We start from the raw sequence: 18,385 nt of genomic DNA, 5'->3' as shown, positions 1-18,385 counted from the left end.
AGCACCAACTGTGGGAGAACCAAGGGCTGACTGCGTTTACTCAAAATCTAATCCACTAAAAAAAGTGATGCAACTTAAAATACTTAAGACAGCTAGTTTCATTAGCTGCATTCAGCCTTTTGTAAACTGCTATGGGTGTCTTATTTTTTGTGAAGTACATTTCTAAACGGTATTCCCTAGATTTGTGACAAAACTTTAATTATGCACCATTTACAAAAGCAGTTTTTCTACTAAAATGTATGTTTTGTTTACCCAATAGCTTCTCACAGAAGATAAGGATATAATTTTTGGACAAAAACTAGAAAAGACCTCTTTCATAACAGTTGACATTATCATGGATATTCTTGGAGGTGCACCTCGTGTTTTGGGCTATCCTCGCCCTGTTGTGGCACAGTTTGGGGCAGATGCAACCCTAAGGTGCCAAATTGGTGGAGACCCTCATCCGGATGTCATCTGGGAACGTAAAAACATTCAAATTCTGTCTGAGGGGCGGTACAAGATCTCAGAAGAGGGAAAAGCATACTTGTTGACCATTACTGGAGTTACCCAACAAGATGCTGGTCAATACATCTGCAAGGCTAGAAACAGCGTAGGAGAAACCTATGCAGCAGCCTCACTCAAAGTGGAAGGAGAGCTTCTTGACAATAATGGAGAATCGATACAATCAAACAGTAATGACATAAAGGAAAATGGGGACCTTGGGGAAACCCTAAATGGTTGCAACGTGGTGCAGAAAGAGAAGGAAATGAATGGAGACTACAAGTGGAGGAATCAAGCAAATGATCAACAGAAAGAGATTGATTTAACATCAAACGATAAACCAAGATTCCTCATCAAGCCTTTGTCCCTGCGTGTGGATCGTGGAGAGGATGCCGCCTTCTCATGTAAAATCTGGGGCACACCTTTGCCTGAGGTGACTTGGGAGAAAGATGGGAAGAAGCTCAATGATATCTTTGAGAACTCTCACTTCAGTGTGAGCATTCAAGACGGGGGTTGGTTTCAGCTCAAGATCTACAGAACGCGCATGCCGGACAAAGGTGTCTACACCTGCAAGGCCGTGAACTCCTATGGCGAGGCTTTGGCGGGAGCTGTCCTTCTTGTCGAGTCCATTCCAGAGCGAGAAGACAGTAAAACGTCATCAAAGAGTCATGTCGACAGCCAGATGTTACCCAAGCAAAGAGGCGGGCGGTTCAGTTTGTCAAAGCTCGCCGAGGAGCCACCCATCATCCCGTCTAAAGTCAAAAAGTTTGTAGTGACAGAGGGGAAGCATGCCAAGTTTCGGTGCTTTGTAACAGGCAAGCCCAAACCAGAGATCATCTGGAAGAAAGACGGGGTTCCTTTGGAACCGGACAGACGTCACTTGGTATTTGAGGATCGGGAAGGCTACTACACACTGAAGGTTCTCTACTGTAAAATGCAGGATACAGGGTTATATGTATGCGCCGCATCGAACACTCTGGGAAACACCCTGAGTGCTGTTCACCTGACTGTGAAAGGTAAGGAAAATAGTTTTGGATTTATTCCGGGAAAGGAGGACAGTGTTGCATATTGTTGCAACTTTGAGGGATTAAAAAAATACACTGATTTAATTTGAAGTTGGTACTGTTTCCCTCATCTCAATTGATTTCAGAAGTCATCTTATTTGAATCTAGGAAACGATACACAATCCAAGAAAGTATAGACAACCTAAAACTGGATTCACTGGAAAGACGGCAAAGCCATGATCCATGCCCATTGGCCAAAAGAGAAAATATAGCACACACCATGGACACAGTGATATTTTTAAAACATAAAATATTTAGATAAATGAAAAAACACTTAGCATTACATCTGCAGGAAGGGAATTTAGCAGAAAGATACTTACTAAGAGCACATTGATGGAAACATAACCAATTTGATTCCTCAAACACCTAAGGCAGGGGAGTCCAAAGTTTGGTTCGGTAATTTTTTATGGTCCACAACTGGAGTTCAAGAATAGTCCAAATTTGAAACTACAGCAAATAAAATTTTCAGCATCTTTTTTTAGAAAGAATAAAATTGCAAATGGAAAATGTTAGTCCCAACACAGTAAATATAATAAAAATTTGAACAAGAAATACACCGATTGCAGTTTTCTGGCAAATAACCGATGTTGAATAAGCCTGACTTGCTGACTCCCAATTTTTTTGTGTGAAAATATAAATGTGACAAAGTGCTTAAATTGAAACTATAGACAAGTTGCATGTTACTGCTTACATCTGGAAACTTTACACATGTGCACAACGCTGAAGAGCAAAAAAGACAATTCTTTTACAAATAAAGTAGATATACGTTAAAGTTGTCAAGATCGATAATTTGATGGGTTTTTTGTTAAAAAAAAGAACATTAAAGTTATCTGTATTGATTAAAATCAAACATAACTGATTGTATCAACTCAGTATTTAACGACAGTATTGCAATATGTTTTTTTATAACTGTGGTGCCCCAGTTACAATTAAAGCAGTAAGGATGCTAATTAAAAATAAAGGCATGGTGTGTAAAGCTACAGGAAAACACCATATCATTGGTAAAAATTCTGATTTGTATTATTTAGATGGTCAATCATTTTTTTCCATTCTTATCCAGACTAAAAACATGATCAGTTTGCAACTTTTCTAAATTGTATGTGAAGCCATAATGTAAATTCTAAAATCAGAACCAACTACTTGCAACCTCCTTTGTTCCTCAGGGCCTGCAGTGCGGTTTAGACGGACATTAAAAGATGTGGAGGCTAAGGAGAGGGATGTCGCTGTGCTGGAGTGTGAGGTGCCTGATGAGACGATCCCAGCTGCCTGGTACCTTGAGGACCAGAGGTTGATGCCTAGCAGTAAGTATGGGATGGAACAGAAAGGGACCAGACGAAGACTCACCATCCATGATGTTGGAATGGATGACGATGGGGTTTATCTTTGTGAGATGCCAGATGGAGCAAAGAGCATTGCCGAGCTAGCAGTAAAAGGTAGTATGCATGTAATGTCAATCATCTTATTCACAATCTGTTTTTGGAATAAACTGAGCAAAGAAAGGACAATAAAACATTTTCAAACGTGCAGGCACAATTGTTCGTAAACTACCTCGGAAACTGGAGGTGCTGGAAGGTGAGAATGCAGTGTTCTGTGTCGAGGTTGAGAATGATGAAATGGAGGTCCACTGGTTCAAAGATGGTCTGATGCTACACGAGACACACCAGACCATCCTCAAGGCTTTCGGCAAGACCCACATCCTGGTTTTTGTCAACGTGGCCTATCATGATTCGGGGATTGTGACGTTTGTTGCAGGACGATCTAAAAGCTCATCACGACTCAAAGTCAAAGGTACACATGCAAAATTAGCTAGACCTGCTTTTGGAATGAACTTATGAAGAACTCAAGGGAAAATCAAGTTAATGTAGATCTTAACCTTAATTTGCATATTTACTTTATGAAGAAATATTCTGCCATTTGTGCTATTTATGTATCAGTGACGTGCGGTGAGGTTCAAAGCTGGTGGGGCACTAAATTAATCAGATTTACAAATATGGACACCTTGCATGTTATGGTTTACATATGGAAATTTTGTGCAAGTACACAATGCAGGAGGGCAAAAAGACTATTCTTTTACATATCATTCATAACCGCGCTGCCACCATAGCAAAGTTTCATCGTTAACTCAATGAAACTTAGAAACATAGGTATTATTAATTTAGTTCTATGCTCCACAGCAAAGGGAAAAACCAAAGTACAACTTGAAACCACTTTTTTTTCCGTCCTCTGTATATAGGCCAAGCTACACACAGGCTCATTGCCACAGCAACTGACAAAAATGCCACTTTATGTTTTAGGGTTAAACACCAAAAAACACTCAAATAGTTTGCACAAAGAACAGAACATTCAGTCTATTGTAGTATGTTTTTAGGCTTATTGTTTTATTAATAAGTGATTACTGTGGTAGATTAACTACCGGTGATATTAGCTAATCTAACTATAGTTTGTGGGTTGTTTCCTTACTGAATACACACATACAAACTGTAGCCCACAACACACACTTCATTAAAAAACTAAGCAAAAAAAAAATGTTACTGGCGTCTTACCTTTACTAATAAATGAGGTCCATGTGCCGCTCATTCTGCACAAATATATCCGTTCATCCAAAGCCAAGTCTGTCCTCAACATCCCAAATGTTTTTAGTGCGATCTGGTTTTGAATACGAGTGGTCAGTTGCTCATGTTGGTGAGGCTTTACAAATTCTTTAAGTCACAAAATCTCAGAGACCACACGGTGCCACAAGTTGAGAAATGAAGGTAAAGAAGCAGAAAATGCAGTTTCTAGCAGGACATTCACAAAGCCTGTCTTTTCTTGTATACCACTAGGTTTGAGAAGAGCGGTACCCTTCTATCTCAAAGCAAACATTTCAGCTCCGGTATTGGTCTTCCTTTAATTTCCTGGTTCAATTGAAAATCCACCTTATAAAACCTTTTAAGTGTAGAAATGTAGTCATCTATATTGACGTCGGAAGAGAGGAGAAAACGATAAATATTGTTAACTGGGGCCACGGATGGATTGTAAAGGTGTGGGATAATAACACCGATAATAACAGTGGGGCGACTGTTGCTGTGTGGGTAGAGTAGTCGTCTTGCGGTCAAAAGGTTGTAGGTTAGACTCCAGCTTCCTCCTGCTTCATGTCAATGTGCCCTTGGGCAAGGCACTTAACCCCAAATAGCCTACTGATCTGCGTATCGGTGCATAAATGTGTGAGCGTTTGTGAGAGTGAATGGGTGAATGTGGCTCCAGTGAAAAGCACTTTAAGTGGTCAAAATGACTGGAAAGAGCAGCATAAGTTCAGTCCATTTATCTAATAACTCCAGGAGGGAGTAATGTTAATCTTTCGTACATCTGGATGTGCTCTAACGCCGATGCAGACAAACTTTACACGTCCACACCTGAGTCAGCGAGTATGAAGAACTAACACAAAAAACATTCTCCCTGGAACACAACCGCTGCATGCAGAGTTCCATTAATGAGGTAATTGCACAGTAACACACTTAAACTCAGATCGGCCTAGCAAGTATGGGAAATAATGCAGGCATAAGCAGATAAGCAAGTACTACAATATATTGCTGCACTTGACTTATTTACTGTATGGCAAGCTCACTGTTACTGTCTCTTACTCTGCAGTTGTTGAGTCACAAAACCAATGTCTGGGATCATGAGCACCTCCTGCCATGATGCAGGAGGTGCTTACCTCAAATCTGTTCTCTGCCGTTTATGATCGCTCCTCTGTACACAAATCATGTTACACACAAAAAACACTGTACATTATATAAATATGCTAAATTATGAAATGATTAAATGTTTTTAACCAATTTATTGGCGACATACAGACAGGAGGAACATGCTCTCATCGAATGGCAGCCAGCACAGTTAGCGAGAGGCTGCACAAGGTGAGGCTCAGCTCGCTGCTGCCTCACCAGCTGCACTTCTGAGCATTTGAATGGGAAATTGCAAAAAATCAGCGATTTTGAAGAAAAAATAATCAAAAGTGTTTAAGCTAAATGAAAAATAAATATTTTATAGTACAAACCACAGGGTGAAAATAGCAATATCAATTATTTTATCATTATATATCATTTTTCCATGATGACCGGTAAGGCTCTGCCTCACCTGCCTCCCGTGACCGCATGTCACTGGTATGTACTTATCCGAAATAAAACAATGGATGCTGTTCCTGCTATAAGATACAGAACTATAACACTAGACTATGTACTGTTTTTCCTCTGTACTATAGCAACCAGACACAGCCCGCCAATCTGTCCTGTGGGTGTCAAAGTGGACATAGACCGACCCAACAGTGCTCTCTTCTCCTGGGTGCCTGCGCCCAACAGCCAGACTACCACCCGCTCCATGTTTGTCCTCGAGAGAAAGGAGATTGGTTCTCAGGAGTGGCAGAAATGCTTCACCTCAGAGACTGTCACCTCCGCTGAAGTTTCCGGTGACAGCGTTCCGTGTGAAGGCGACTACCGTTTTCGTGTGTGCTGCATCAATAAGTACGGACGCAGTGGCCATGTGGAGTTCCCCAAAGTAGTCCATCTTGGTGAGTAACATACCTAAAAGTATGATAATATATTTCAGTAAAAAAGAAAAAAAGATAAATGCATAGCATTGCTGTTATATTGTTACACTTTTAGTCCCAGGGCCCAAGATTCATAAACATCTCCAAGGGTGTGAGGTGATGGAAGGAGAAGACGCTCAATTCTCTATCGAATTGTCCGCACCAATGGTTGGAACTTGGTTTCTGAACAGCTCCCAACTGCAGGATGGTGGAAGATATTCAGTGCAGCTGAACCAAACAAAGCACTCTTTGGTGATCCATGAAGCTGGAACCGCTGATGACACAGCAGAAATCACATTCATCGCCAATGGAGTGAGGGATTCAGCGGTGCTCAAGGTTAAATGTAGGTGTAAAAGGCTGTAATATTCATTCATCATTTTGGTTCCCAATTCATGTGTTCATTTCTCTGCAGCTGCTGTGTTCAAGTTCATCCCTCTGTCAGACCTAGAAAGCAGTAAGAGAGTGGAAACCGGTGACACCATTGTGCTCTACTGTGAGGTCACCCATCCTTTTGCTAAGGTAACCTGGTTTAAAAATGGTGAGAAACTCCAAGTGAACGATGGGCTAAACATCCAATCAGACGGGAAGATGAGAAGGATTGTGATACAGTCTGCTGAAGCATCTCACTCTGGAGTTTACACATGTCAAACTTCAGAGGATGTCATCAAATTCAACGTGGACGTTGAAGGTTGCATACTTTCTAGCAAATGTTTTTCAGGAAGTAAATTGCCTTTTGTTGCAGCAGCTGTAACAATCCATCCATTAATCTCATGTTGTTCAGGACCTCCAGTAGAGTTCAGTCCAGCCTCTCAGGAAGAACTTCATAAGAACAGCGTGGAATTAGATCCTGTGGTTCTGCTTTGCCATGTCTCCAGAGATGACGCTGAAGTTGCTTGGTAGGATATTGAAAATGTAAACTCTTGCAATAAAATAGTCCCAGGTAGTGGTCTGTGTTGTGCATCATCAAGAAAATGTTGTAAAAATATTATCCAAACATACTGAGGAAAATATTTATGTACCTCCAAGAGTTTGGTTCATCTTTGGCTACAATTTCCAAGTACTGATGATATCACATTCATCTGTTCAAACAACTACATAGAACGATAATCACCATTATTCAAGAATGATGGTCATTCAAGAAGAAGGGGAGTTCTCTGTACAGTGTTTTGTGGGAACAACAAAATGAAAACAAAAAACCTCATAAGATTCTGCCTGAAGCTGCTGATAGAGTTCCATATGCTGAAAGTCTCCTCTGCAAGGAAGCTGCCATTTCATCTGAACTACCACAAAATGCCAGACTTTAGTTCGCAAATGCACTCAGGAACTAATTTTGATATTTCTGGAGACATGTTTTGTATGTTAAAATCAAAATCAAGTGTCTATCCACCATGTCTATTGGAACCATTGTTGAAAAAGGTTTTCCCAACTGTGACATATGGTGATGGTAGCATCACGTAGAGATATTTTACTGCAGGAGGGGCTGGTGCTCTTTAAAAAAAATCACGATAAAATTTTAGATAGAAGAAACATTTCAAACCAGAAAGCTAAAAGCTTAGGTGAGAAAAACATTTTATATACACCGATCATAATTGGCCGATTTTTGGGGAAAAGTGTATGACCGGTGATCGTTGACCACTTTCTTGCTGCCGATCACACAAACCGATCATCTGTATCTCACTTCGCAGCCTGCGTGTGCAGCTTATCTACTCTTCCCTTCACACTGCACAAGCGTGCAGCAACACATCCTAAGCAAAGCAACACGTGTTCCTCCATCCGTATTGCGACGGAGAAATCCCTCAGGGCTGCAGCACGTCAAAATGCATCAACACAACGAATCTAATATGACATTTATAAAACAAGCAATTGACAGAGTGTGGCTATATCCAGGGAAAAAAATCCAGAACGATCAGACAGCAGGTAAAGCAGCACATAACACTCACCCGAAACATCATGACGGCTAGAAAGCTAAGAAAATAACCCGAAAAATAATTTAAGTCTTCTGGCTAGCGGTGAAAGATGCTGGTTCTGCTCTCACTGTTGGACCGCCGCTACATGCTACTGGTAGTAATATTTCATAGACATAGCGCCGTTTCTGCTCCACCCCGCAGTGAACTCTCACACCGAACGCCTGTTTAACACTGCAGCATGTAACTTAAAGAAATATTTTACATATTAAAACTTTTGCTATGTCCTAACATAAGATAGATAATCTCAGAAAAAAATCGAGCTCCTCTCCTCTCTATCCTCTCCTCTGCAGAATTACTCAGCTCAGTCAGACAGCTAGCCATGCTAGGAAGTTTTGATTTAGAAACTCAGAATTGTATATTTTGATGGGACCTGCATTTGACTTTGAACAAATGTTTCCTTTTATACTTGACATTAGTTGATATAGGCAGTGTTGTGAGATTTATTTGGCTTATGTATATTTGGCTGAGAACCTTACTGTTAAATATTATTTTACTGATTGCAGGTTTTTCAGTTGTCCTTTTGACTGAATAGCTGCTGTATCGTGCCTGTTTGCATGTTTTATGTCTAAATTACGGTAGGTGAATTTATTGGCAGATCGTTCTTCCATTTTGCCAGATAACATAGTACCATTTATACCTAAAGCAAAAAATTAACAGCCAATTAACAGCCAATCCAGCCGTCAGGTCCCTGATCAGCCCTCAGAAGTGATCGGAATCAGCAGCAAAAAACCTGATCGGAGCATCCCTAGCGTAAGAGAGATGGCATATAAAATAATTTTGGAATCCAAGAACATTTCTAATTTAACAATCAAGAAAAGATTAATTTGATTTTACTTCCAACAATTAAAAATAAGTTGTGTGTCTAGTAAAATCTGGCTTCATATGTATTTCCCAGGTATAAAGATGGTTGTGAGATTCGGGCTAGTGACAACATTACCCTGCAGGTGGAGGGTACCATGAGGAGGCTAATCATCCGATCAGCAGAGGCTTCAGATACTGGACATTACACTTGCAAGTCTGGGAACAACAGCTTAGAATTTACAGTCAGTGTCAGAGGTATGGCAACTTCTGCTGGTTTCCTTTGTATGTAAGATTAATTAGTTCACTCTGATGAGAAAACTGATTTTGTGCATTTGTCTATTCCAAAAACCCAGAGCCTCCAGTGACAATTGTTGAACCTAAAGATGACATTGTGATGACATGTTACATATCAGAGGAGATCCACTTGCAGTGTGAGTTATCTCGGTCCAACGGGAAGGTCTGTTGGTTTAAGGATGGTCAGGAGGTGCAGGAAAGCGACAACATCCAACTAAGATCGGAGGGTCCTTACAGGAGGCTGACCATTCTCTGTGGCTCAGCGGTGGATAGTGGAGAGTATGTCTGTGAAACAGATGGAGACTCCGTCTTCTTCCAGATAACTGTTACAGGTAAAACCGTGATTAATGCACATTAAAGAGATTACAATGAAAAGGTCTGAGTAATATATTTTAAGTATCTCTTTCTTGTTTTAGAGCCTCCTGTAAGAATCATCTCTCCTTGTGAACCCGAGGTAGAACTCACCCATGTTGCACCAGAGAGACTGGAACTGTGCTGTGAAGTGTCCCAGGCGGATGCTCCAGTTCGATGGTACAAAGACAGTTTAGAGGTAGAGGAGAGCCCCAACTTGATACTGGAAGTAGATGGGGCCCAACGACGGCTAGTTATACCTTTAACAACTGTCAGTGATAAAGGAGAGTATATATGTGACACTGAAAATGACTCAGTTGCCTTTCTTGTTAATATCACAGGTAAGTATAAGGAAACTTAGTCCAAAGCAAGTATTACCTTGGAGGTTATTGTTTTTAACCTACTTTTACTTTGTCCCTTTTATTTAGAGCCACCTGTGATGCTAAGTCAACCCAAAAACTTGCCAGACAAACTGGAAAGTCTTGCTGGTAAACCAATCGTTCTGGAGGTTGAGGTGTCACGTCTAACAGCAGATGTCAAGTGGCTACTCAATGACAAAGAAATAGAGCAAAGTAGTAATATCACAATCACAGAAGACGGGATCTTTCGTCGTTTGACCATCAACTCTCCCACTCCAAACAATTCTGGGAAATACACTTGTGACGCTACAGATGATAAAATTGATTTCCAGGTGAAAGTTTCAGGTGAGAAGCAAAAACTGACTGACATTTTATGACCCGTGAAACTATTTTAGACCACTGTGTCTGTATTTCCACAGAGCCGCCTGTGAAGATTTTGAGAAAGTGTGAGACCAAGACAGATCTAAAGTTTCTAGTTTCAGATGACATTGTTCTTGAGTGCGAGCTCTCTCAAGCTAATGGAAATGGCAAATGGTACAAGGATGGCTGTCGAGTTCAGGGTGATGACAGGTTCTGTGAAGAGGAGGAGGGTGCATTCCGGTCGCTGGTAATCCTTAATGCAGAACTCAAAGATTCAGGGGAATATTCCCTAGACGTTGGGGATGACAGTATCAGCTTCCACGTTAAAGTAGAAGGTAAAATTCTAATAACCGTTACCTTTTTTTTCCGTTATTGCAAAAATCCGCAAAATAAAAACTCTTTTGCCCTTAGAGCCTCCTGTAAGCATTGTAGGAAACTCATACGACCCTGATTACCAGGAATTGATGGGAGGTGATGACCTGATACTGGCCTGTGAGTTGTCCCGTGCTAATGCCCCAGTTCAGTGGTACTGTAATGACAGGCTTCTCACCAGTGATTCCCGTACCATCATTGAATGCTATGGAAGTATGAGAAAACTTATTATTTCAAACATCCAGCCCTCGGATTCTGGAAAGTATGTGTGTGATGCGGTGAATGACAAGATGGTCAACATAATCCGTGTTCAAGGTAAAAACTGCAGATCATAGCTTATTAGGGTCAATGAGAATAGCAAAAATCTTTAAAAGTAACTGACTTTGTGTCATCTTTCCCAAAAAAGAACCTCCGGTTACTTTTGTCAACAAGGAAGATGATGTGGTTGTGACAGGTTACGAAGCTGAGAGCGTGACCTTAATGAGCTATGTGTCCAAAGAAAGTGCGGTTGTACGCTGGCTTAAAGACTGGACACCAGTTGAAGGTGAACGCTTTCGAGAACTCATGGACGGCCATAAACGGAGTCTTACCATCCAACCTTTAAGGCGGTCTGATGCTGGTGAATACACCTGTGATGTCAACACTGACCAGATGCACTTCAGTCTACTAGTGAAAGGTAACAATCAATACTTTCAAACAATATGAAGAGAACTTCAAATTAACCAAAAAGCCAAAAAATATAAACTGTTTTTCATCATAGAAATGAGGATAAAATTTGTGCGACCACTCCATGACACCATGGCTCATGCTGACGGCATGGTGACACTGCGCTGTGAGGTGTGCAAACCAAAAGCAGATGTCCAATGGCTTAAAAATGGCATAGAAGTAGTTGGTAGCAGGAGATTCTCCATTCGAGCAGATGGTGTTGAGAGAAGCTTAACCATCCATCGTTTAATTCATGAGGATGCAGGGCAGTATGCCTGTGAATCCAGAGATGATCGGACCACTGCAATGCTAAGAGTGGAGAGTAAGTATTCAATTTGTGTTTCTGACCTTTCCATTCAAGTTAGCAGCTTCATTCACTGCCTACTCTCTCTTCAGTGCCTCGAGTTGTTGAGTTTCTCACCGAACTTCACAACACAACTGTGCTAGAAGGAGAAGATGCCACCTTTAAATGTGTCGTTTCTCCTGAGAATGTTTCCTTGCTTTGGCTTATGGACAACGAACCAATGACTTTAGGGGATCGCTTCCAAGTGAGTCAAAATGGATTGTGCCACACCTTGGTGATTAAAAAGTGCCAGATGATAGACTGTTCCAGGATAACAGCAGAAGCTGAAGGAAAAATGAGCAAGGCTAGTCTCAAAGTTCAGGGTAAGACTAAAGGAAAATCTATCTAAAATGTAAAAAAAAAAAAAAAAGAAAAAAAAAGCTGAATGCGAGTTTCAGTTTTGTTTCTCCTCACAATGTTTTAGAAGCTCAAGTCATGTTCACCAAGAAAATGGAACCTGTGACTGCAGAGGAGTTTGGAGAGGCTACCTTAGAGACAGAAATCAGCCTGGAGACTGGTGAGGTTCAGTGGATGAGGCAAGGAGTGGTCATCCAGTCTGGTCCTCGTCATACCCTGGCCCAGAATGGCTGTAAAAGAAGCCTAACTATCCACAACCTGAACCTGTCAGACCGAGGAACATACCGCTGTGAGACCCTGCATGATCGGACACAGGTCAAACTCAATGTAGAACGTAAGTAGTTATTTTTGAGGTGTGGAAACCTAATTACCATTTATCTTACCAACCTACCTACCTTTTGGCTAAAAAGCACAAATTTAGACCTAATGTGCAACCATAACTGTTAGACATGCACCTGTTACTTATAGTTATCTATCCCTGACTTAAACTAGTAATTCAATAAGAAGGAGCTAACCTTGGAAAAGTAGAAACAAAACTCACAAAAGAAAAGTTTGTAGGATTTTCCTCTCAAATAAACCCATTACAGTAAGCAGCATTTATTTATATTGATATTCACTGCACTTCTCTGGAAATGGTGTCTCTTCACACATATTGTAGGTGTTTTTTTACAGTGTGTCACAGAGCAAAAAAGATACTAAGAATAGCTTAGCCAGACTTCCAAGTGTGAAAATACTTGTTATATCAGTGTGCACAGAGCAACACCATCAAAATAAACTCCTGCTGGAAGAGGCATTTTTGTAATCCCAACAATGTCTAAATTTAAACCACTATTGTTCACTGTGACACACAAAGTGCTTTTAAGATTCAACACGTGTTTGCTTTGCCAAAACATTAGTTCAAATTCTCAATTTCAACGTTATTATATTTCCTTGACATGATTGCATAAAACATTGTCCTTTTACTGCATCTCTATATCGCTAATCCAGCCCGAAAGATCTCCATCTGTAAAGGCCTAAAGGATCAAGAAACATTTGAACGGGAAACTGCCTCCTTTGAGGTGGAGCTCTCTCATCTAGATGTGGAAGGCATCTGGCAGAAAGATGGCATCCGCGTAAAGCCAAACAACCAGTTTAGGGTGAGCATCAATGGGCTAGTCCATAGTCTTACCCTGACAAACTTAACTCTGGAGGACACAGGCACCATCGTCTTCTCAGCTGAAGGAGTGCGATCGACTGCAAGGCTCACAGTTAAAGGTAAATACAAGCTAAAGAGGTCTGGGTTATTATTTTTATTAGGTCACAACTGCAAAAGAATTATTCGGAATTACTACAGTTCGGTGCTGACAGCCTAATCAGACTATATTGATTGACAGAGACACCTGTGGCTATCCTGAAACCACTGGTTGATGTTCGCGTGGAAGAAGAATTTCCAGTCACTCTTGAGTGTGAATTTTCCAGACAAAATGTTGAAGTCAGATGGCTTAAGGTAAAGAAAAGAAAATTATCAACAACTTGAATCGTTAATGTATGTAAAAAAAAAAAATTCTTTCCTCTGCAACTTAGAAAGGAAACGAGCTGAAGCCAGGGAAGAACCATCGAATCTATTCCATGGGTCGAAAGCGGTTCTGCCAGATCCTTCAATGCTCTGTTGCTGACTCTGGTTCCTATACATGTGACACAGGCGAAATAAGCACCTTCTGCTCTTTGGAAGTTTATGGTATATTTAATTCCAACACTAGCAGCGCTTCAACCTTTTTCTTGAACATATTCTTCAATCATTTATAATCAAATGTCTCCATTTAGTGGTCATTCTTTTCAATTTCATCATTGCCCTCAGAGCACAAGTTGGAGATAGTACAGGGTCTTGAGGACCTTTACATCCAGGAAGATCAGAATGCTGTGTTTATGTGCGAGGTCTCTCTGGAGGATGTGACTGGGGAGTGGTACAAGAATGGTCACAAGATCAGACCCAGTACCACCACAAAGATCCGCACAGAAGGTCAGAAATCAAACAACAATTTGACTTTTTCTCTTTTCACCAGCTGAAATTAAAACGTGTCACCTTCCAGGGCCCAAACACTTCCTGCTGATATGCAATGTTAAAGCTGAGGATGCTGGAGATATCCGATTTGTAGCAAGGGATGTCGAGTCAACAGCCTACCTTGAGGTAGAAGGTGAGTTTTTTCAATTAGCGCCCTATTTCCTTCATGCCACCAACTTCATTTTTTCACCATTATAAATCTAAAATATTTCAATTTTCAGAACTCCCAGTTTCAATTGTAAAACCACTTCGAGACAGAACAGCCCTGGAGAACCACCGAGTGATCCTTGAATGCACCGTTTCTTCCCCTCGCTGCAGTGCAACCTGGTACAAAGGCAAACAGGAACTAGATTCTTCAGATAGGATGGATATTATAACAGAAGACTGTTCCCATAAACTAGTAATCCACCAGGTTGCTGTGGAGGATGAGGGAACTTACAGTATTGAGGTTGGAGAGCATACATCCAAAGCAAAACTAATGGTTGAAGGTAAGCTGGATGAATAGCAAGATACATTTTTGGCAAGTTTTCTTCGCTAAAATTTTATCCGAATTATTATTTTTTTTCTGTAACATGCTTTATGCTGTTTCAGCCAAGGCTCTTGTGATGGTGAAAGAACTTGAGAATGTCCAGGTGACAGAGCCAGAGTCAGCTTCTTTCCAGTGTGAAGTCTCTGTTGACATCAACAAACCTCCAGTTTGGTCTTTAAATGGAGTGACCCTTCAATCATGCCCTGCTGTCCGTCTGGAAGACCACAGGACAGTCCACAAGCTCACTCTGAGGAACACAAGCGTGGACATGAGTGGGACAGTCAAGTTCACATTGGGAAAAGCCAAAAGCAGTGCCACGTTTACTGTGATTGGAAAGTAGAAGGACTACAAATTATCTCTTGAAAGCAGAAAACAAACAGGAATCGAACTAACCCTGCATAACTGGATGGCCCTCACTTATTCCATCTGTTTTTATCAAATGGTGAGAGGCTAGACAGAATGGACAATTATGTATGTCAGTAATTATATCATTTTTATAATATTTACATTTCAGTATTTTTAGTTAATTTTACAACAATTTTAAAACAAGCAGAATAAAAGGTGATGGTGCAACTCAATAAGTTATGAGTATCATTTTCTACCAGTGCCACTTTCTAATAGCACCAAAGTCGTAATGTAAATTCACAGTTGCTGTAAACCTACTGGTAATGTTGAAGCAATTATTCTGTCTTTTTAGTAAAAACTTTGACTGCCTGTTTTTCAAAAGGAACTGTTTAGAGTACAGCTTACCAAAACATTAAGAGAAATATCTTCTTAGGGAACTGTTTGGAACTCAAGTCTTTGCTTCCAACATGACTGCATACCAGAGCAAAAAGCAAGGCTATAAGACATGAGTGATCAAATTTTGTAAGGAACAACTTTAGTGGTCATACCACAACATGTCAGAACACATCTGTAATGAATTTGAGCAAAAACTCAAAGCCAGGCCATCCCATATGAGTGCCTGACCTCACCACTGGGCTTTTGAATAAATGGTCCAATACTCCCATTAATGAGTTCCCATAAAGCTTGTGAAGCCCTTCCAGAAGAGTTGAAACTTTTATAGCCACATAAGATAACCTGAGGCTATGTTAATGGATTTGTACAAAAGATATCATTAACATCCATATGCATGCAAGAGCAATAGATCTAATAGTTTTGGATGATAACTAGTATAAATATGCAACTGTCCCACTGTGACTTGGTTGGTCTCTATTCAGTGCTGACAGATCAGAGTTGCTAGCTTGACAAAAGATGTTTCTTGATAATAGAAAGCTAATCATAAAAGTTTGGGAACCACTGATTTATTGCAAGTGCAAGAATTTTTTTGTTAAATCCAATATGGCGGACAGACGGAAGCATGTCAGACTAACTTGGGAATATCCAGCCCCACCTCCTACTGTGGAGAACTCTTGCAGGTAAAAAAATATATATATATATATATATATTGTGACATCAAGAAACCCCTAAAGACTAATACTACTGATATATTTTCCAAATAATATTTTTATATTTGGAGAAAATTACTACTGATCACCTGTCCACTAAAGTGGAGATCATGTATCAGTGACAATATTTTGATGGGTATTGATATCAATACTCTGACTATAGATCTACAATATGCAACATTTCCAGCAAATATTTTGACTGTAAATAAACTGGCATATTTCAGTTCTTAACTTGATGTCCATTAAGAAGTAAAGTTTTTATACTTTACTGGCCAATGGTAGCAATAGTGGACATGATGATGATGAATAACCTTTGATCACTGAGGTAAATCAAGATGTTGATGGACATGAAATAACTGGAGATGCAAAACCTGCAAATTGCAAATCTGCGTGCATTTCAAAAAAGAAAATAAATTCTGGCCTTAACAGATCAGAAAGTGAAGACATTTCCAGTAATAAATATGGAACCATGTCATACCTCAGATACCTGAGGTCAAGAATGTATTGATCATCAGAGCCAGGTCTTCCCCTTGACATGATACTGTTTTTTTCACTTCTTGGGGGAGGTGAATCTTTTATATTTCAAGGAATCTGTAGCTTGTCTACTTATAAATGAGAGTTCCATCCAGACCAGTGCCATCTCATCACCATTGAAACGCAGACTGGTGTCCAAGGCAGTGGTGTCCAAAGTTGGCCCTTGAGTGCCGGCATCCTGCATGTTCTATTTCTCTGCCTGGTGGTAGTAACTTCCTCCTCAGCATGTGTCCTGAGGTCTTCTAATGAGCCACCGTTTGATCCAGGTGTGATGAACCAGGGAGAGAACTAATATGTGAAGGATGCCGATTCTCAAGGACCGACTTTGGACATCATTGGTCTAAGATACTCATGAGATCAGGTTGAAGTCTGGGGAACACTGGCCCTACCTCACTGCAACCAAAAATATCAACATGCAATGATCCAGCCTGCAGACAAAACTAAATACATCTACATCCAATGTGTTGTTTGCAACCTGGATGCTTTGTGCATTTTCATACAAGATAGCCTTTATTTTTTATAAGTCTGAAACTGAAGAGACAGTACTGTTGTTACAGAAAACAACAGAATGACTTAGGTGCCATATTCAATGTCGTTTGTTTTATAAAATTAAACATGTCCATAATAAAATCATACTGCTTCAGAAGGAGACAAAATAAGACTAAAATGAGATCAAGCGGTTGAATTAAGGGATCAATGACTGAATTAAGGGATCAGTTAGTAGTGAACATTAGACTAGGATGAAAGTTGAATGCAATGTTATATATTTATGCATTCTCTTAACTAATGTCAAAATATATTCACATTATAGTATATAGCATTTCGTTAGTTGAAAAGACGTAATTACATGTTGTCCACTTAAGTGGACACTTGGACAAATCCTATAAAAAAAAGTACAAAAACTTTTTTTCCACCTTATTTTTATGCCTTGACAAAATCAACAACACTTTGGATCATCGATTACGATCATGCATGAAAGAGTTAAAGAAAACAAAAAGCACTTACTGGTTTCCAAGATCCTAGCCTGGTAAAAACCAGCCCCTTTACTATGCCTTGCTTCCTGCAGAGGTTCTGGGCTTTTTGCTCGTCTCTGCAAATGAGAAATGTGTTGAGGTTTGAAATTTTACCCAATCGCTAACGTGACCCACGCATGCGCCAATTCGGCGCCAAGAAGCTTACCAGCTGTAAACAACCATCCTCTGTGAAACAACCATCCTCTGTGAAGAGAGAGTGAATACCCGAACGAGGTTTAGGTCAATTCAGTATTTGGAAGCATGGCCAAAACGGACTGAACAGCTTCGTTCATTCTGCCGCTCCCATTGCTAAAAGTACATTCTAATACGGCGCAGAAAATCAACGTCATCGTCGACAACCTCCTCCTTCTGTTCGCTGAGTGGCCCTGTCAAAAATCGACCGGAAGCAATCCTAGTCAAAGGGAGAAAGCCCAGACTGCTTGAAGCCAGAACATTATTTTTTTTTACAGAATTTCACCGAAAGTTAATGGTCAACCTCCAAAGATCCGTATCTCAAACACAACATCCCCATTTATATTCACTATATTACATTTGAAAACTATTTTTAGTAATGGTTTGCCTTTCTGACCACTGCTCACGTCCCTTATACAGATAACTGCTATAGCAAAGACATAAATTCACGAACGTTATATTGTTAGAACAAGTAATTTTCTCATTTTAGGTGACTCACTATATAGATATGTGTGTGTGCTTTTAAAGTTATGTTAAACAGGATAGACATAGAAAAGGGAATTTAGTTTCAAGATTGTCCAAACCTTCATCCTTATTTTAAACAATATTGTTAG

General features: G+C 40.2%; 1 protein-coding gene across 1 annotated transcript; it reads left to right on the top strand.

Moving 5' to 3' along the window:
- The first annotated feature begins 241 nt into the window (after positions 1-241).
- Positions 242-15,165, top strand: obsl1a (obscurin like cytoskeletal adaptor 1a). The gene is made up of 24 exons (XM_014990531.2): positions 242-1,496; positions 2,708-2,977; positions 3,072-3,332; positions 5,782-6,087; positions 6,182-6,448; positions 6,518-6,793; positions 6,887-7,001; positions 8,968-9,128; positions 9,227-9,499; positions 9,584-9,859; positions 9,947-10,222; positions 10,297-10,572; positions 10,649-10,924; positions 11,016-11,285; positions 11,370-11,636; positions 11,711-11,980; positions 12,082-12,348; positions 13,002-13,268; positions 13,388-13,500; positions 13,578-13,731; positions 13,852-14,013; positions 14,084-14,188; positions 14,277-14,543; positions 14,647-15,165. The coding sequence occupies exons 1-24, from the start codon at positions 335-337 to the stop codon at positions 14,922-14,924; spliced, it is 6,615 nt and encodes a 2,204-aa protein (XP_014846017.2). The 5' UTR covers positions 242-334; the 3' UTR covers positions 14,925-15,165.
- The last annotated feature ends 3,220 nt before the right edge of the window (positions 15,166-18,385 follow it).

The sequence above is a fragment of the Poecilia mexicana genome, unplaced genomic scaffold (genome assembly GCF_051168715.1).
Source record: "Poecilia mexicana isolate PSO_F unplaced genomic scaffold, ASM5116871v1 scaffold_2, whole genome shotgun sequence".
In the NCBI taxonomy this organism is placed as follows: domain Eukaryota; kingdom Metazoa; phylum Chordata; class Actinopteri; order Cyprinodontiformes; family Poeciliidae; genus Poecilia; species Poecilia mexicana.
This window is presented reverse-complemented; position numbering and strand designations above follow the sequence as displayed.

Bases quoted from the DNA above. Each gene is read 5' to 3' on its own strand.
- obsl1a (XM_014990531.2), top strand. From the start codon at position 335: ATGGATATTCTTGGAGGTGCACCTCGTGTTTTGGGCTATCCTCGCCCT. The intron at 6,449-6,517 runs GTAGGTGTAAAA...ATTTCTCTGCAG, and splicing joins AGCGGTGCTCAAGGTTAAAT to CTGCTGTGTTCAAGTTCATC. The intron at 11,637-11,710 runs GTAAGTATTCAA...CTCTCTCTTCAG, and splicing joins TGCAATGCTAAGAGTGGAGA to TGCCTCGAGTTGTTGAGTTT.